The sequence below is a fragment of the Marmota monax genome, unplaced genomic scaffold (genome assembly GCF_021218885.2).
Source record: "Marmota monax isolate L192 unplaced genomic scaffold, Marmota_monax_Labrador192_F-V1.1 WCK01_AAM20220418_F8-fsc00135, whole genome shotgun sequence".
In the NCBI taxonomy this organism is placed as follows: domain Eukaryota; kingdom Metazoa; phylum Chordata; class Mammalia; order Rodentia; family Sciuridae; genus Marmota; species Marmota monax.
In genome coordinates, this window is record NW_026694339.1 from 4,961,145 (window position 1) to 4,981,728 (window position 20,584).

At 37.3% G+C, this 20,584-nt stretch overlaps 1 protein-coding gene across 1 annotated transcript in view; it reads left to right on the forward strand.

Annotated features, from left to right (window-relative positions):
• Lgr4 (leucine rich repeat containing G protein-coupled receptor 4) overlaps positions 1–20,584 on the forward strand; it is a 91,269-nt gene that overhangs the window by 41,051 nt on the left and 29,634 nt on the right. Inside the window, 1 exon segment of the mRNA XM_046467544.2 lies at positions 5,981–6,052. Coding sequence (XP_046323500.1) covers positions 5,981–6,052 — 72 coding nt within the window.

Below are 20,584 nucleotides of genomic sequence, written 5' to 3' on the forward strand. Positions count from 1 at the left end.
GTGCTAAATGTCATAAAAATATCTGTGGAGCAGTGTCTGATTAAAATGACATATGTACTATTTGGGGCCCATTTTTGTAGTGGGAAGTATCTTCTTGGATATGTGGCAGTTATTGTTTTAATAATGAAATAGTACAGTTTTCAAAAGTTAAATTTAATGAATGTTGCATACAATCTTACTTGTTTTTGCCTTCAATAGCAAAATGTTTCCACCCCATGATAACATTGTTGTACATTACACTTTAATATTTATACTTTTATTTAAAAAAATTTTTTTAAGCTAGGCATGGGGAAGCATGCCTGTGAGTCCAGCTACTTGGGAAGAGGGCTATGGCTGAAAGATCACCAAGTTCAAGGCAAACCTGGGCACTTTAGTGAGACCCTTTCTAATTTCTTCAAAATGAGAAGGACTGTAGGTATAGTTTATGGCAGAGCATTTGCCCATATGTGATGCCCTGGATTCAATCCTCAGTACTGGGTTAAAAAAAAAATGTTTTGCACATGAATAATCTTAGGAATCTTCAGATTTATGATTTCATACTTATAGAAAAATCATCTGTAAGGATACCCATAAAATATGGCAATGATTGTCTATGGGTATGGATAATAGTGGATGGTTTCCTCCATATATCAGTTTTTTAAAAAGCAATAAATATAGGTTACTTTTGCAATTATAAATTATGGAGAGAAAAAGATGACTTGCTTAAAGGTATAGAATAGTGTTAGAAATTAAACTCTTAATAAGCTTTGGCTAGAAATTTGGTGATAAGAGAGATTTTCCCTTCAGATTTGTTCCATTAGAGGCATTTTTCAAAATTAGTTTTAGTTTTTTGTTTTGTTTTGTTTTGTTTTTGGTCACACTGTAGACATCTGTTAGCTGGAGACTGGCCTGAAATTTCTGGTTGATTACCAAAGACCCTGGAAAAGTCATTGGGAAAGGATTAGTTTTTGGTCATTATCAGCATGTGTTTTTTTGAGTTTAAGGACACCATAACCATTTTCTTCTCCTAGAGAACCCCATGTTCCCTAAAACCTATATGTAAAGAGTGACTTTTTAATCTGCCAGGTAATATTTGAGATATAATCAGCAATATGGCATTAGTAGTACAGTTTTATCTAACACAAATAACAGGGCTTATTCAAATTAAGATAACACTGGGCCAGTCACAAGATAAAAAATGAAATAATTCTGTGGCAGAAGGCCCAGACCCTGAGAGGATGCAGTGACAGAGTCTGCCATGGTACACTCTGGGCTGTCTGCAAACAGGTTAGGCTCCCTTAGCAAGCGTTTTACAGGGATTTTAAAAGGTGCCTTGTTGAAACATGATCTTTTCTCTGTAGATACTTCAGCATTAGTGAATTTTATGGGGCAAAAAGATGAGAGTTTAACCACTGGGGAGATTTGTCAGTTTTAATTAAACAATTGGATCCTTTAAATCTTCGTGTTGAAATCAGTGACGGCTGGTATTTGGGCATTCACATCTGTACTCTCTTATTTTTGATCTCTGTAGTAAAGATGAGAGTAGTATGCTGTGTAAGTATGAAATGCGGACCCATGCTCTGTCCTCATTGGTGTATCTTGAGATCTAACTAAAGAAATCAGTTATGAAAATAAATTTGTATAGAAAAGATTTCCCTCTACCCCACCCCACTAAGCAAAAGTTCTAGTTTTTATTCCCAGGATTATCATTAAATTGCTTGAAATCATCCTATCTTTTTGAGACCGGATTCTATGGATTCTGTCTTTCCTCATCCTTCTAAAAATTTCCTGTAAAAATGTAATTTCTTTTTAAGAGTGCATGACTCTATCAATAACTGGGCTTCTTGAAGGGCTCTTCCAACTTAAACTCTTTTAGCTCTAGAGTTTCCTTTAGTATTTAGGAATAATTCTTTGCTGTAGTTCTTGTGCAACATTTGTAATTTCTCTTTTATAAAAGTAATTTCTTTCTGGGAAGGTCACCAAAGCAGTATGCTCCTGAGCTTCCTCTTGGTCCTGTCTGACTACTGAATTCAGATGACTTCTAGGAATAATAGCAAAATAAGTAAATATCTACTACTTGGGATCTTATTATATGTGACTTGACATTTTCTGATCTTCATAGCAAATTACAATATTCAGGTACTAGTGCTGCCACTTTACAAATGGAGAAGTCAGGGCTCAGGAAAGATGAACAGAATGCCAGTTCACACTGGTGAAGTGAATCCATACCTGTCTGGCTCTAAAGCCTGTACTAATTGTGCAAGTCCAGCTCGGAGGAAGGCCATCAACTCTTGAAATTGCCCTTCAGAGTTGTTTATGAGTTGGTCGTGCTCTGACCTTGTATGATTTTTGTTTTGTTTTCTGTTATGTTTATTTCTTGGTAGGAATCCAGAAAGGCGAATTACTGGGTTTAATTACTGATGTTGCTAGTGAGATCACATTGCTCATGTGAATTTGAAGGTACTGATTTGTAGAACCATCTTCGAGCTGAAAATTTCCTAAGCAGCTTTCTTTTGCTTGTGTGTTTTAACAATTTTTGTGGCTCCTAAGTCTCCTCCATTTGTAATTGCTGGCACAGGGCTTCCATTTGTAAACTGTTACAGTTTAACTCATCACTCCCAGCACCCTTTCTAACTTTTTATTTATGAAGTCTGAGTACCTTGGCTTCTCTTGCGGGTGTTGGTGATGTCAGGTCTAGAATATACTCTTAAGACTGTCTGTAGGTTGTTTATCACCATTAGCCCTCATTATTTTAAATGAGTACCCACCCACCTTATACTCTGTAACCACATGTTTCCAGAGCTTCTCTGGAGATAATATCTTGTAGCATACCACCCCCCACAGCACATACTTATTTTTTAGTTTATTCATAAATGTGTTGTAATTGAAGCCCAGAAGGTATGAAGGGAAATAGCTACAGAGAGATAACCTCTTGAGTGTATGAAATGTAGAAAATTTTGAAAATAAGTATTGCTGCAGTTTTGAAACAAAATCTGAATGTTTAACATGTATTAGTTTGTAAATATGGAATCCCACTAATTGCATTTAGAGTTCACAGCAAAACTACCTGTTATGTCTTGTTTCTCTGAGGAGAAAAAAATGAGAGTTATATATGTGTAAGTGTGTTTTTAAAAATTGGAATGCAGAGAATAGTGTGGTGTAAATTGTCTCTAATTATGTGTCTTTTTCTGGTGAGGCAATTAATCAGTTCTCCCTAGACCTTTTTCCTTATGAAGCAGTTAATCAGTTTTTCTGTTGCTGTGATACCTGAAGTGTGCCAAGCTTAGAGGAAACTACATGGAGTGCCTCATTTTGTAAAGCAATAAATTATTGTTGGATTTTTTTTCTCCTTCCTTTATTGGAATGACTAAAAAGCACCAATATTGTGTGATATTTTGCAGAATCATTGTTTGCTCATATCAGATTATTGCTTTGCCTTTCAATATAATTAAAAGTTTTGTTGTATACATACGAATGATTTTATTGGTGAAGGCCAAATGTGTTTCCAGCAGGAGTGACTCAGTAGTTTTATAAAGGAAAACTAATAGTCTCTACATTTTGCATTATAATAAATTGTTCAGAAACATTCCATAAAATGAACTTCATATATTTCATCAGAAAGGGTGTGCCCTTTTATGAAAAAAACTTCAGAAAAAGGTGAATCATAGAAGAATGTAATGTCAGGCCAGAAAGCCCAACTAACCCACCAGCTCAGTTCCTTCATTTTACAGATGAGCAACTGAGGCCCAGGAACCCACTGTGTTCAGTGGTATGAGCTGCCCTGCTTTTTCTGATCTCTATTTTTGCTATTTCTCCTGTATCTTGCCCAAGTACTTATGATAAATAAAGAAGTCCTTCTTCCCTTCCCTAGATATTGCTGGCTAAAATAATATTGGGGCCTGTTATTTAAAAATAACAAATCCTGCTGGGTGTAGTGGCACATGTCTATAATCCCAGTGGCTCCAGGGGCTGAGGCAGGAAGATCCCAAGTTCAAAGTCAGCTTCAGCAACTTAGTGAGGCCCTAAGCAACTTAGCAAGACCTTGTCTCAAAATAAAAAATAAAAAGGGCTGGGGATGTGGCTCAGTGGTTAAGCACCCCTGGGCTCAATCCCTGATACCAAAACAAACAAAAACCTGGAGGAGCATATTAATTTTATTCTTCCTTTAAGTTATTTGAAGAACTTGAGTTGTTTTTCAGGATATAAAATTTTGGAATGCTTGTGGATCTATGTGGTCATAAGATTTATCTAAAGGGAAGTTTCTTGCTCAGAGAAATTTTATGAACTTGGGTTCCTTAATTGGTAAAAACAAATGGCCAGCCTTCCTTCTTTTCTTTCTTTCTTCCCTTTTTCTCATCTGTCAAACAAAAAGTACACTTCCTGAGATTCATTGATGATTATGCCAAGGTCTTGGGGACACTATTCCTCCTGATTTTTTTTTTTTTTTTTTTTTGGTACTAGGGTTTGAACTCAGGACTTAGTAAAGGCTCTTAGTTTGCAGTTAAGATCATGGTCTCTGGAGTTCTTATTTCCTGTTATATCACTTGTTGAATGGCCGTGGGGAGGTTATTTTGCTGCAGTGAGCCTCAGTTTCCCCATTGGTAAAGTGAGATTTTTTTGTGCAGTCTTATCTTGGAGGATTTGCTCCATGTTACTGCCTGCTGCTCCTGCTGATTTTGTTCCTGTTATTACCAAGCAAAGAAGTTTTCCAGACCTCTTTGGGAAAGGATATAAGAAGGGAAGCACATTCCACTTCTAAATTACTCATCTGTTGAAGTACTGAAGCTTTTTCCTTCTCAAAAAGATTTTACCTGCCAGGCACGGTGGCATACGCCTGAAATCCCAGCGGCTCAGGAGGCTGATTGCAGGAGGATCACAAGTTCGGAGCCAGCCTCAGCAACTTAGTGAGACCCTGTCTCAAAATAAAATATAAAAAATGGGTTGGGGATATGGTTCAGTAGTTAAATGCCACTGGGTTCAATCCCAGGTAAAAAAAAGAAAGAAAGAAAAAAGAGAAGAATGATTTTACCTGACCGAATTGATGAAAATAAATGTGTTACTGTTGTTAGCTGACTTCTGCCTCCTTTTATCAGTTCATATAATCTAGTAATGGAAACATTGTACATGTGAACTTTCATGGTGATTTATGCAAAATAATATTGGGGCCTAAGGGCTCAGCCACAGGACGGATCCCAAATAAGATGCAGCAGAAGCCAAAGAAGGCTGCTCAGCTGACCCAGTACATTCTGGGATCTTCCTTTTTGAGACTCCTTTAACCTGTCTTTCATGGTCTTGATAGGAAGTGGCATATGCAAGAGAAAGTCAATTCAAAAGCAGCTGCCAGGGAGGAGAAGGATGGTTAATAAAATATGTTTTAGCTGTTTGAACTAGTTAATTGTTAAGTTATATTGTTGAGCGAGTTCCCTCTTTTCTGCTGACACTCGGAGGGAAAACTGGAAATGGACTGCATACCTATCATGTATGCACTTGTCTTTAGTCTGCATCTGTTCATAGGCTAAAAATGAAATGTACTTACAACTCTTACCTGAGGTCTTTCATAGGTTTTTAAAAAAATGTAACTGTGTGACAGCTAGGACATGCTTTTTTTTATCTTTGACACAGTAAACCCAGCAGCTACCCAGGACTGCAAATCTATTAGATCAAGTCCTACAGTATCTATTGCTTATTTGATTAGGTTCAATACTTTGATAAGCTACACTGGCTCACTAATAGTTTGAGACATTTTTTTTTCTAAGGACATTTGAAGAGGGAAATTCCAGTATCTGGGTATTTTTCTAAATTATAATTTAGACATAAATTATAATAAAAGACTTAACTTTCTGTTTTTTTTTTTTTTCCTGAGCTTTGCATTCTAAAGCCAAATTATGACCATCCCTCCCCCTTTTGCTTCTTTACAAAATTTCAGCATGGAATTAGTTTTCTATCGGGTTAAATTATTTAACCACTTAGTTAACAATATTCTTAACTTTATGTTTTTCAGGGATATCAGTATGAACAACATCACACAATTACCAGAAGATGCATTTAAGAACTTTCCTTTTCTAGAAGAGCTGTAAGTATTACTTTGAGAACTGTTTGTGAATATTTTCACCACTATTCTCTTTGGGAGCTTTCACTACAGAGATACTAAGATTTCCTGTTGGGAACATTCACATAGCTTAGTTTCAGTGGGCTTTTTTTTGCAAAGGAAATCAATTTTTCTGGGGGGAAACAAACTTGATTTTTTTTAAAGCAGTATAATTACTGAAGTTATTTTTAAAAGCCAGAACCAAAAACTGCTATTTCTATAGGACCTTTTTGGCTACAATTATTATAACCACGAGTGCTGCAGTGACACAAGTTAATTATAGTGTTATCCTGAGATAACAAGGCTGCTGCATAATTACCATTGCTGCCAAAGGCATTGCTGTATGGGTAACAGAACCATAAAAAATAACAAAAGGTGTTTCAGGGTCATGATGCAACAGACAGCTCTGACAGCATGCGAGCAGAGAGCAGGAAACTGATTATAGAGCCCCTTGGTCATTTGCAGGTGACCTTTGGGGACGAGGTTGAAGGCATGGGACATTGGCCAGCTCCCTGGGAGTACCTTTAAGTAGGTTTCTGAACTTGTCAGTTACACTTCACATTTTTAACAGTTTTCATTATGGAAAAAAAAAACTGGCTTGTTCTAATCTCCATTTTGTTGCTTTCTGAACATGTTTTTGAAGTCAATAATCAAAAGACACACTTCTGATTTTCAAAAAAGTTGGAAAGTATGTATTAGACTTTAAGAATCCTGGTGAAAAAACAAAATCAGACTTGGATCAAATCGATATAGGTTTTAGAGACCAAGTTAATAGAGGTAGTAAGGTGACAGTTTGGTACTAAGAACATCAGAAAGATGTAGCCCTGAAGGAATCTAAATTCATATTCAGATTGCATCATACAGTCCGGCTATTGAGTATCAGATCCAAGTTAGTGAATGTCTCCTGTCTTATCTTGGCTTCTCCCTTAGAACTGACAATAGGAACCAAATAAGATACATAGATTGTACTCCCTGTTTCTCACAGAGTATTGAAATAGCAGTTAAGGATTTTAAAAAGTTAAGGAGAATTTTTTCTTCCCACACTACTTAGTTGAACGTAATGCTTCCATAGGAAAAATTGGAACAGAGATTATTTGTTACTTACAGGTTTGTGAGCTGGGTCAAATTACTTAGCCTGTCTCTGCCGAGTTTCTTTGTTTATAAGGTGTGGATGATAATAATAATCCCTCCCTTATAGTATTCTGGTGAAGACAGAATGAATTAATGTATGTTAATTATTTAGGACAGTACATGATACAGAATGTTGTGTAAATGCTAGCTAATATTTATTTTATCATTTTAGAAATGCATTAAGAAAAACAGTGGAATATATATGAAATGCCATCTTTGGGCAACAGAATTAGATGTATTTTGTATTTTTGCCTTCTATAGTGAACATTAATTGCTTTGTAATAATATTATTCTTGGTTAAATTTTTGAATAAAGTTAAAAAGGAGTGACCTGTCATTTGAAGCCTCCACTTTCACCCCCTAATCAAGCTTTATGATGCTTTCTCTCTTCCATTCTATTTCACATATATTTTTAGGCTTTAGGATTAGTCTCTTTTTACAGAAGTAATTATGTAGTAAAAGGGCACTAACAATTGGTTATTCAGCCATTGTAAAAACTCTGTGGGATGTGTGATGGACCAGAGAGGGAATAGAGAAGTTCCTCTTGTTCTGGATGGGGTTCACTATGTGCAGACCACCTTTGTTGATACCTTTGATTGCTGGTTATCCTTTAAGGGATTTGCAGTGGGGACTTGGATATGGAGTCAGACCTGGCTAATCTCTGCATTGTGAAGTTCACATCTTGAATTTCATAAGATCTCAAATGACCAAGCATATGTCAACCTCATGAATTCTGTCAACCGAGACTTTTAATTGGAACCAAATTGAGTTGGATTACTAGTTCTTTGTAGCTAGGTCATGTTCTCTCTCTATCCTATCACAGTAACAAAGTCCATTAAGCCAAGTTGGTACACCTTCTCCAAATATGGTATTGAATTTCCAAAATAAATTTAGTTAGGAAAGCTGAGTAATATTTTTTAAAAATCCAAAATAATTTTTAATACTCTGGCAAAACTTTAGGCATTCAAAAGAATTTATTTTCCATATTAATATACACATGGTAAAAGTCTGTTTTTTTTCTTTATAAAACAGTGTAGTTGATTTTGACTTTCCCAGATGATGCTGCTATGACTATTGTAAAATTTCATAAACAGCATAACCATTTCATCCAGAATTCATCTGGAAATCATTTAAGAGTGATTGTGAAGATGAATGTCCTGAAAAATGAGTGATTTGCTGAGGGCTTTTTTCCATGTTAGTTAATGAGGTGTTTTTTTTATAAAATGTGACTGAATTTGGCCAAATTGGATATAGGGACCTAGAATGCTTGGTGTTTGGGATGGAATCACTTCTATCAGTATATAAGAAGTGTGTGTGTGTGTGTGTGTGTGTGTATGTATGCGTGTGTGTGTATATGTATACTTTCAATAAACAGTGAATCCTACTTTCTGGCAGGTCTTGTGATAGGACCATGCTTGTGTCTGTATCCATCATACCTATCTGAAGAGTTGACAGCCTTCCTAGAGTGGCATTGTCCAATACCATGGCCACTGGCTACAGATCACTATTCAAATTTAGGTTTAGGATAATTAAGATCAAATAAAATTATACTTCTACCAAGCTGGGTATGTTGGTACATGCCTGTAATCCCAGCAACTGGAGAGGCTGGGGCAGGAGAATCACAAATTCAAAGCCAACCTCAAGGCCTTAAGAGCAGTTTAGCGAGCTCTTAAGTAACTTAGTGAGACCCTATCTCAAAAATACAAAAAAATTAAAAAGGTCCGGGAGGTAGCTCAATGGTAAAGGGTCCCTAGGTTAAATCTCTAGTTTAAAACACACACACACACACACACACACACACACACACAGTTCCTTAGTTGAACCAGCCACATTTTACAAGGTTTTGTTTTCTGTTTTTGTTTGTTTGTTTGTTTTGTTTTTTTGGTTCTGAGGATGTAACCTAGGGCCTTGCATGTTCTAGGCAAGCATTCTACTAATAAGCCACATTCCCCAGCCTCAAACTAGCCACATTTCAAGTGGTCAATAGCAACCTGTGGTTAGTGGCTACTATATTAGCACAGATACAGATAATTTCCATCATGGCAGAAAGTTCTATTGGATAACCTTGATCTAATGTTAAGGGCAAGATGAAACTAACACTTTGTGCATCATGGTGAGGAGGTGTTGCAGGGCAAGCAGAAGCCTAAAGCACTATGTTTACTTGAGACTGTAGGATTTGGGAAAGGCTTCCCAGAATAGCTTCTGCTGAGTCTTGTAGACACAGGAATTAGCCAGATGAGTGTGATGGTAAGGCTGCCCTGGGAAGAGCTCTAGCATGTGCAAAGGCATGGAGGTAGAAGTATAAGGACATATGAAGTGGCTTGTTAGGGCAGGACTGACAGGCAAATCTAGAGAAGTGTCAGGAGACGAGGCAGATCATGAAGGAGCTGAAAAGTTTAAACTCTAACCTGAAGGAATTTAATTTGATAGGATGAGACTACAATTTTTGCCTTGAATTACTGAATGCCATTTACTGAGACTGGGAACAGAGAGAGCCAATCTATTTGGAGCCCAAAGAATTCAATTTTATGAAAACATGGTGATTAGTAGTAAGCGTGTAGAGCTTTAGTACATGAAAGTCCTTTTTCACAACCATGAGGAAAGTTGCTTTTGCAAAGACAGAGCTGAACTGTTTTAAGTTCATGTGCCTGATATTTCATTTTGCTGGAACAATGCTCTGAGAGAAATGCATTTATTTTTAGAGATGTGTATTTATTCTTAGGGAAATATTTCATCCAACTTTTTCAATGTATATGAGATATATTAGATAATATTGTTGTCAGTTTTATTTTCACATTTATTTTTGAAAGTTTTGTAGCTCACAAATATTATCCAGTGATTCCCCCCCCCTCCCACACCCTGCCTTCTTTCTCTGGGAATATAAAAACAATAGATTCTGGCTATAAATGCAATACATGCAAAGTTCTAAAGTCTTGGGAAAGTCTCTGGATTTTTGTACCTCACTTCACTAGTTTTTATAATGAGACTCCTCACAGGACTACTTTAAAGAAGGTATGGAATGATATATGTAAAAATGCTTTGTGACCTTAAAAATTTTCATGTGAGGGAAGGGAACTTTCACTAATTATTACAGACATGGCTATCTTTCTTCTTCTTGAAACATTTGGAGGAGAGGTGGTTTTGCCTCGGAGTAGGTCAATATGGGTATCTCTTATGGTAATGTGAAAGGAAAGCCAGGATTTTTGGAAGATATTCATTTTGCACTGGCAATATGTGTTGCATGATATGCTTTGACCACAAGTGTTTTGGTCCCTCCTTTAGACTTTTAAGGGCTTTGGTACCCATTTAAAGGGGCACGGCTGAAATATAATTGTAAAAGTGATTTAGTTAGAAACAGAGGAAGGAATACAAACCAGTTTTCCCTAGGCTGTCCTGAAAAGCCCTGTAGATACTACTGGGATGTGGCAATAGCAGTAGAAACCATCGTCAGTTTGGCACTCGGTCAGTGATTGTTTAATACACTCTATGACTGGGATAATTCCATTTGTTTCAAAACATAATTTGACTTTGGAAGACTTAACAATGCTGAAGTGAAACTTGGGTCTCTGAGCACAGAGTCAAGATTACTTTTCATTTTGGATCATCTTCAGGACAGTTCTAAGCAGTACAAAAGGGAGCTCGTAAATAATTCGAACATGAAAGTTATTTTTTGTTTTTGTGATATTGGAGATTGAACCCAGGGCCTTATGCCAGGCCAGTGCTTTACCATTGAGCTATATTCGCAGTCTTGATCAGGGAGGTTTAAAATCAAATACAAGATATATGACCACAGAGAGGATTTTCATGTTCACATTTGTAAATCCATAATAATAAAGCCTATTTCATAGGAGCTTTGTGAGCATTAAAAGTACTATGATAAGTTTTTAGCACATAAAGCACTAATAAACTCTTAATAAATGTTGGCTGCCATTATACCTATTTTACCCTGAAGTAATTTCTCTGCCAGATTTGAACAATGTTAACTCTTAGCATTAGTTCAGGTAAAGACTATGAAAAAAAAGTTTTATGAATTTAAAATTAATTATTGTCAAATAGCCTTACTGGGTCAGTTTAGAGATGGAGAAGTAGCTGACTCATGTTCTCTTCTAATATTGTACCACCAAGCAATTGTCTTTGCATCCAAACTAGTTTGACTGACTTAACCTTTACTCCCTTGGTGAAGCCTTCTAGATAAACTCCTGTTGACTGCTTAAATTTCTAAGAAAAAGCTAAATAGTTCCTCAGTTGCCCTGTTGATGTTTGACAGTTAAAAGTATTCTTTGGAAGCATTCTCTGGTTTCACTTTGTAGCCCTCTGGTAGGGTGACCGGTATTGGATATCTCTGCCCTTGCTGTTGGGATGTGCATAGTGAGGTCATGGAAAGATGTTCCTTGTCTGATTCACTCATTTCCCTATAGTGAGCCATTGGAGAGCTCTCAGATTAGAGTAAGGGAGAAATGGGAAGGCAGCTTGTACTAATTGGGTGCTGGATAGACCCTCCTAAAACATTGTTTTGTTGGTTTGGTTTTAGCCCATAAAACTCCTTAAGCTGTCCTTATTCCCATTTTACTGATGAGGAGAGCCCGAGTTTTTCCTCACTAAAGTTAAATTGCTTGCCCAAAGTCACAGAGTTCATTAATAATGGGGCCTGGTGTTCATCCTGGGTCTGACTGTGTTCCTGTGCATGTAGAGATTGAGGAAAGTCTAACTAGACCATTCATTAATTTGACAAACCTGTCAGGTAAAGCACTGTATTCAGTGTTGAATTAAATGAGGTTCTTGCCTTCAAGGGAGAGGAACAGTATATTCCAGCTAAGGGAGTTCAAAGGAGACGGGAAATTACTTCTAGCAAGAAAGATTAAAGAAGACCTCATCAAAGAGTTGGCATTTCTGGAGAGCCTTGAGGGGTGGTAGGAGTTATTCATAAGGAAATGTGCAAAGATGTGCAAAGGGGCATGAGCAAAGATAGGGAGACCGTCTGGGTACTCAAAATATTAGATTTGGTTTGCTGTGTTGAGTCTTTGAAAGCAAGCTATGGGAAAGATCTGGAAAAGGAATTGGGGCCCAGACTCAGGACCTTTCTTGGCAGAATAATGGACTTTAAACTCTTGAGTGACGGTTGAAGTTTCTTGAGGTAGAAGATAACTTGATCAGATATGGCCTTCAATAAATGCAATCTCATAGGAGCTTGGCGTTGAAAGAGGGCCAACAGATAAATGAAGAAGCTAATAGCTGTAGTGCAAGGGAGAATTATGAGAGTCTGAATTAGGGCAGATGAGAGGCAATGAGCGGGAGGAAAGAATGCCAAAGGGTATATGGAAATAGGATTGAGAACCTATCTAAATAGGAAATAGGATTGTGACCTCAGTAACACTTAAGAGACTACTAGGAGTTTGGTGAAGCCTTGACAAGATTAGAGACAATACAGAAAGAGGAATTTTTTTCCAGAAAAGAAGAGACCAAATGTGGTTTTAAGTAGATTTGCTAAGTTTGAGTGTCATATGGGCAGGGACTTCTGGAAATATAGGAATAGAATCCAGAAGAAAGATTAATGAACATAGATTATAGAATTAAGTATCATGGGCATGGATTTGGGAGTCTTTTATTTTGAGGTGATTACTGGAAACATTAAATTGACAAAGCTTGCCAAGGGAGAGAGGGTAGAAGAAAAGGGACGAAGGCCAAAGACAACTCCTTGGGAAGCACTTGAATCAGGGTGTGGGAAGAAGACCAAGTGCCAGAGGAGAACTAGGGCAGAACTCTGCCCCAGGAGCTCTGGGAGAAGAGCTTTGTTTCACAGAGGACTGAGGAATCTAAAGTGACATGCTGGAGAAAGATGCCTATGGCCAGGCATTGAAAAAAAGGTCTTGACTTCTTTAAATATTTTTAGGATCATTTCAGTAGGGTTGTGTGAGTAACTTGGTAGGGGGAAGAAATTTGTCAAGAAACAGATATTTAAAGACTGTTATTTGGAGAGTGGAGAAAGCTTTAGGAATTCACTGAGTTTAAGAGACAGAAACACAGCTGAGGCATAATAGAGGATTTCTTATTTCTTATAGACGGATAAGGTCCAGAGGTGGAGTTGAGTTCAAATGATACTGGATCTCAGGGTTTAAAAAAGTTAGGGGAGTTTTTTCATGTTCTTCGTTTCTTTACTTTGATTGTCTTTTTGCTTTATTCCCTTCTGTTGCAAATAGTTTGTCTCCTCATAGTAGGAAATATAACATTTAGAAGTACCAAGTACATCCTTGCATCTTGAGACCCAAAATTCATACCTTAAATATTCCTCCCTGCTTTTAGCAGAAAACTCCTTGTCAGACTCATGTTGGCCAAGTTTGCCCCCTCTGCCTGTCCTTGACCACTAAGAGAGCAAAAGAAACAAGAAGACATGTTGGGCAGAAAGAAAGCCCACTAGACGCTATTGACTGTGCACAACTGTGAAAAATGTTTGTTAAATTGGGTCATTCTGAAATGAACAAAGACTTGTTGAAGAATAGTTAAGTTTCATTAAAAGACTAGATAATACAAATTGTAAATAATGGTACCCATCTGGATACATAATTTTGTCCTATAGTGCTCAGCCCAACAGTGGAGGTTAATGAAAGATGTGATATACTCAGAATTTAGGCTTGATAAATCAGAATTTAATAAGGGACTGGGGCAAATCAAGCAGGAGAATCAAGCAGTTCACTGTTAAAGTTTTTGACATGGTATTCAGAAAGTGTAGAGAGGCAAATAAAACCACAGTTTGTTGGTTCAGTTATTTATTTAATCAAGGCTGATTATTTGTTCTTTGGCTAAATATAATTGTTGTTATAAGTTAATGACAATGTACTTGATTTTCTACTAGCATGATTAGGTTTTCCAGCAAGGAAATAGGTCAAGTCATTTTTTTTCATATATTGTCCATTCTTTCTCAGGCTGTGCTTATTCTACACAATAGTTTATCTTTGACTTAGGGTTTGTTCATCATTTTCCTCTGTTTACTACTTATTAGTTTAGGCTGTATACATATTTCAAAGAAAATCATGTTGGAGATGGTGCGAGAAATGTTTGTATCACAGACACACTTGGCTTTCAAAAAATAATAATAAAATGCAAAAGTGCTTAATAAAAGCTTGGCTTATTTCTCAATATTATAAAGTTAATGGATGCTTAGTTTTAAAAATATGAATGTAGAAAGATATGGAAAAGAGAAGAAGGATAACCACCCCTTATCTCACCACTGAAAGAGAACCAAGGATGGCATTTTGTTGAATATTCTTCCAGACAGTCTGAGTACATGTACAATTTAAAAAATAGAATCTTCTCACATATACCACTTATGGTTTGTTTGTCATATTATAATGTTTCCATATTGGTAGATCTAAGTTTTATCATCATTTAATGAATATGTGGTATTTTATCATTTGGATGCTTCACATTTTACATAACCAATTTCTTACTGATCAATATTTGTTTATTATTATACACTTGATCTTAGCCAAAAGGCTAAGAAGTGATGTTTATTTTGTAATTATAAACAGCACTTTTACAAATATTTTTAACCTACTAGTCTTTTTGTATTCATATTGTGTAGTTTTGGTTAACAGCTGAAGTGCTCTTCTCCTAAATTGTTCATTAGGATTAGATTTGACCCTTTATGGTGGAAAATTCCAAATAACAGTGGCTTAAACACACAAAGCTTTGTTTTATTTGCATATATATATGAAATCTGCAGCTTGGTGACCAGGAACTACTATTGTGTGTCACAAAGTCAGCAGAGATGTAGATTTTGATATTCTGCTCTGCAGTTCTTTATGTAGAGCTTCCATGTCCAGATTACTATATGACTGTCCATTGCAGCTGTAGCTGTCAAAACCCAATTCTCAGCAATAAGAGGGATAACGAAGGGAAGAAAGGGGGGTAGGGAATATTTCCCAGCAGCTAGCTTTAAAGAACCCATCTTGAACGTACCATATAATACTTGTGCTTACATCTCATTGATAGAACAGTCACATGGCATAATTAACAGGGGATGCTGGGAAATAGGACCATTGAGTGGGCATAGTGTTGTCTGTATTGAAATTAAGGTTCTATTGCTAGGTAAGAAAAGAAGAATGTTTATTGGTTAGGCAAATAATTAAGGAACTTTTAGCTTCAAGTAACAAAATGCAGTTCAAAGTGACTTGAATAGTAGGAAATGTATCACCTTGCATAACAAAGTAGTTGAACTGTTCTAGGGCTTATTCATGGAATGGCTTAGCCACATCATCTAGAACCCAAGTTTTCTCCTTCTTCCTTTTCTGCTGTCCCCAGTAAGTGCTGTATCATGTCTAGTGTTATTTCTCATAGTGTTTTCAGACAGGATGGTATCCAGAAGAAGAGGGGAGAGTTAGCTAGTTTAGGTTATATACATATTTCAAAGAAAATCATGTCTCCTCATTTAGGAGGAAACTCTGATCTTTCCCCAAAATCCCCAGAAGACTTCTCTAGGATCATAGGTCTACCCAGAAACCAGTTACTGTAGTGAGACCACCATGATTGTTTAAAGCCAGTTGGTATTTATTCATGGAGCTGAGTCATGAGGAGGAGGGATATTTGAACAGACTCAAGTCTTCCAGAAAAGTGTGAATGAGTGATTAGTAGGTAACCAATCCTGTGTGCCACATTTTCTTTATACTGTTCACAGCTTACCCATTTTATACACTCTTCTTTGGTCTTTCTTTTCCAAATTCATCTTGTAGTCTCTTTAGTCCTTATTCCTTCTCACTGGATTGTTTGCCTTGTTATTTTGTGCCCCAGTGTGGACTTGGCTTCTTGAGTTCATTGACTTTTCTCTAAAGGCAATGCCTATTGTCACAGTTCTATATGACCTTGAGTGACAGTACATTTTTGTATGGATACATTTTTTAACTTGAAATGGAAGGAGGGGTTAAGACAAAGGATTTCTTTTCATTTTGAATTTATTGATGCAAGAAACCTTATCAGCCTATATAAAAACTAAATTCCATTGAAGTTTATGATTAATGGATTGTCGTTATATAGGAGAAAGGAGCTGGGAGTGGTGGCTCACACTGTTAATCCCAGGGATCTGGAGGCTGTGGCGGGAGGATTGCAAATTCCAGGCCAGCCTCAGCAACTTAGTGAGACTGTCTGAAAATAAAACTTTTAAGAAAGGGCAGTGGGGTTGGGGGGGCTACTGGAGATTCGGCAGAATACCCCTAGATTTAGTCCCCAGTACCATAAAATGAATGAATGAATGAATGAGAAATATCCTGGGTAAGCTCAGTACTTCCTTTTTCATGCCTGTGACGCTTGGCCTATGGTAGAAGCTCAATAAATATTTGTTAGTTGATGTTAGTTGTAAAGTGTTTTAAAGCTGTGACATATCATTTCCTCCTATGGGTGGATATTGCATGTGCTTATTGCCAGAGGGAAATGATTAGATTGTTAGGATGACTTTGCTCAGGAATTTTAACTATTGCCAGGGTTTTTTTTTTTTTGTTGTTTTTGTTTTTAATTCACTTCTAAAATAAAGTCTTCTATGGCTTACCATAATAGGAAGTGGGAGACACAAAGGCCAGTTGGTACAGGTGGAACTTTATATTTCTTTGAATTAAGTAAGGCTCTTTAATATATAGAAGAGTTCTAGATGGCCTGTATACCAAATTTTGGCAGGAACATTTTTTTTTTTTTTTTGTTTAGCATGAATACTTTAGTTTCTGTGCATTTAAATAGAAATATATAATATGGTACATATATGAAATAATCTCCCCCTTTTCTGCAAAGAAAGACTACCTTGGAAATAAATTTCCTTGATAAGGGTTTGTTAATACATGTATATTTTAAAAACATATTTCGTTTTCACATATACTTTCTTAAGAGTTGTATGGAGATGAAAAGGTTTTCTTGATATGCAAAGAAATAGGGTAAGAAAGAAAGATGTTGCTAGTTATTCCAGGTCCACTTTGATCTACTGTATCAGATGAGATTTCACCCCAGTAGGAAGAATGTCCAAAGGGAACTAGGATGGATGCTATTTAGTTTTTGGCCTTCTTTATTCACTAAGAAAATAACCACATTCTTTGTGCCTCTTAAAAAATCAGTGGTAGAAAAAATAACACAAAACAATGTTGTTCTACTTCTAGGACTTATTTTATTTCTAGGATTTACATTAGAACTTTGGGTAAGCACTGAAAATAGAGAAATTATATTCTTTTTCCTTATCTGTTAAAAAACAACAGGAAAACCCAAAACCAACACACATACTTACACACACACACACACACACACGCACATGTACATACAAAGAATGTATGATGATAAGCTTGCCAGGCTATGGCAACAGGATTGTTTTAAGGGTCAATATAATAGGATAATGAAAATGCAGATGCTAGGCAAATATTCATATTTTTATTATCTGTATTAATACAAATAACTCTAAATGGGAAGCAGTATACCTCTTGAAGTCTTTGTTTTTGGTATAGTTCTGAGCACACAGTAGGCCTTCCCATGTAAATTAGCATATGGCTTAGGATTTATAATAGAAGTACATGTTGTCATGCATTTTGCTCTTGAAAACAGTTACCAAATTTTTGGATCCTGATGATTTCAAAGTATATTTAGCAAAATTACATCACTCACCTCCTGTTAAATGCTTTCCTGTAGCCCTACTTGTCAGGTTCAGTTTGGGAACTGCCTTCTCTGAGGGAAGCATCGTCACGGGCTGGTGGTTGTGCCTGTTATGCTTTGCAGGTAGCATGACGCTGTGGCGATCCACCCACTTGAGGGAATTTAATGGCATCACAGAAGAGGGTATGATCTATGATACTTTCATATGCATGGCTTCAAAGTAAGTGTAGAAAGAAACAGCCAGGGAGGAGAAGAGGACATTGCTGAGGGGTAGATAAATGTTGATTAGAGAGAAGGGCGGTGCCCAGAGTTCTTTTCAGTCAGGATTTGACAAAATAGCACTATGCCAATCCATCTTGTAGTCACCTCTGCAAAATGAAGGTGAGCACGCAGGGTGGATGGGAAACTGTATAACCTACTGCCAGCCTCTCCATAATGTGATAGGGAAGTTGTCAGCCTAGTAAAGCTCTCTATTGTTTGTGTGCAAGGCATGTCTCCTGCCTTCCTGTGGCCTGCCTTTGCCTCTCCTCCCCATGTCTTCTCACAACAGCTGCTGGGAGCTACTGAGCTCCCATCTGCCTTTTCCCAACTCAGTGCATACATCTAGTCAGTACTTATATTGTCTTCCTCACTCCCCTAATTCTTGGCTAGAATTCCAAACAAAAGGCTTCAATGAAATTTATGTAACAGACCAGGAAAAAAGAAAGAAAAAAACAACCAAATTCAGATATGTCTCAGACTAGTAACCAGTTGGTTTATTCTCTGTTTTACCCTTGCCTCTTCTTTCAGTCGCTCCCTGGTGAAGAAATCACAGCCCTGTTGTGTGCACTTCATGAAGGTATTAGCTCTCTGACCCAGATTATCTTCTGAAATGTGGCTTACTCACTCATATCCACCAGTGACCAGTGTCCTGTGTTTAACCAGCACAGCTTCTGCTTTTTCCCTACAGGAGGGATGACTCATAGAGCATTTCATGTAGTGTATACTTTATACTACCTGAGGATATAATTGAAAATTCTTGCTCCTCAAAGAGCTTACCCTAGAAGGAACCCCAATGTGAATCCATAGTTCTTATGAATAATAAACGTTCAGTTTCATACAGACATTATACACAGAGCTGCTTGTATCCTATTATGGTTCCCAATCTAGTGGGCCAGTGGTAATCTAGTGGATTCTACTCCCCTTTCCTCCACCCTTGCCTTCTCTCTTCTTTCTCTATCATTGCCCTCTTTGCTTCTGGGACTATTGTAACAAGCAGAGTAAAAAGGATTTTGTTCAAGTAGACTGTGTCACCATCTGAAGTCCCATTAGAGTTGTTTCAATTCTGCATGATCATGTGCAGAGTACCAAGTGTTTTGAGATATTACTGTTGGATGTAGACTGGTGTTTCCATGTTTAATTCCTTCCTTACCTCTCCTTTAAAAAAAAAAAAATCCTTCCAGTATATGCTGAGGGAAAGTTGTTGCTCTAGCATTTGATACTTTAAAATCTAGTCCTAAGCAGAGTCCTAGTGAGAGTTGCTATGCCTGGACATCAGAGATCCTGTTCTCACCCTCCTGGCACCAGTTGTCTTTGGCAATGGGAAGGATGGCACTGTTGGTCTGTTGGGAATTTCTCCATAATTGCAGGTCAAAGGTCCTAAAGCATGGGCGTGTTTTGTTGGCTTAGGTCTGTGGGGTGAGGGCTATTGTTACTCAAACAAGGCTATTAACTTGCCCAAGTTCACTCTGCTCCACCTCATCTCTCTGGGAATTAATTTCCCAATCTCTTAGAGACACCCCAGAGGCATCTCAGTTCAGGAGGAAGTTGACAGACAGTCACTATCCAGAAAAGAACTGGAGTGCTGGCTCTCCTACTCTTCCCCTGTGTGACTCTTGCTAAGTCACCTAGACTCTTGGATACTAAGGAAGCATGGTTGTTGTCATGAGATGATTAGAATGAGAGAAAGTCTATGTACCTTCTGTGCCTTATTGTGTCTGTAGCCTACTGTGGGCTCATAGTTATTTTTTTGTGTGTGTTTTTTTCCCCCTTCCAAAGATTTTATGACTTTGTCCCTAATGCTGCTATTTATTCACTTTGCTCTTTCCTGGATCCAAACTTTTAGACATGAAACATCCCCACGGTCTACTATAAGAAGTACTGGCTCAAAAAACAAACAAAATATTAACAAGGCTCTGGAGGTTGCAGTTGCTGAAGCTGCGGAACCCTTACCAAACTGCTGTTTATTATTCATGAAACACAGCAGTTTGGTAAGCTTAGGTAAAGTCCGAAGGCTCCAGCATGTTATGTTTACCCTCATAAGAAAGTAATCAAAGTAGCGTGTCCTCTTGTGGAGCATTAGAGTTGGCTTGCATTTCAGGATAAGCCTCATGCAGAGAGCTCATTTTGTCATTTATATTAACGATAAGTAGAAGAGAAAGAGAATGCTTTTTGAAGTTACTTTAGTTTTCCCATGGTTTACAAGGGGGCAGAGATTTGGAGAAAGGAAGCAAATATTTTGGCTAATGTGGTTAAACAGTCTTTTTTGTTGACAAGTTTAGATAATCAGGTGTTCTGCATTTTGCCACTTCCTTTCTTACTTTATAAAATACTCTTTTTCATGAGCTCAGCACAATATGCTGAATCCTCAAGGAAAGCCTGCAGACATTAAAAACTATTAGAGACAAAAAGATAAGAATCCTGGAAAGCCTTAGTCTGTTTATAGTATTTCTTTTTGGCTGGACTCTAACATTTTAACACTGGTCTTTCTGACAACTAGGAGCAGCAGAGTCAC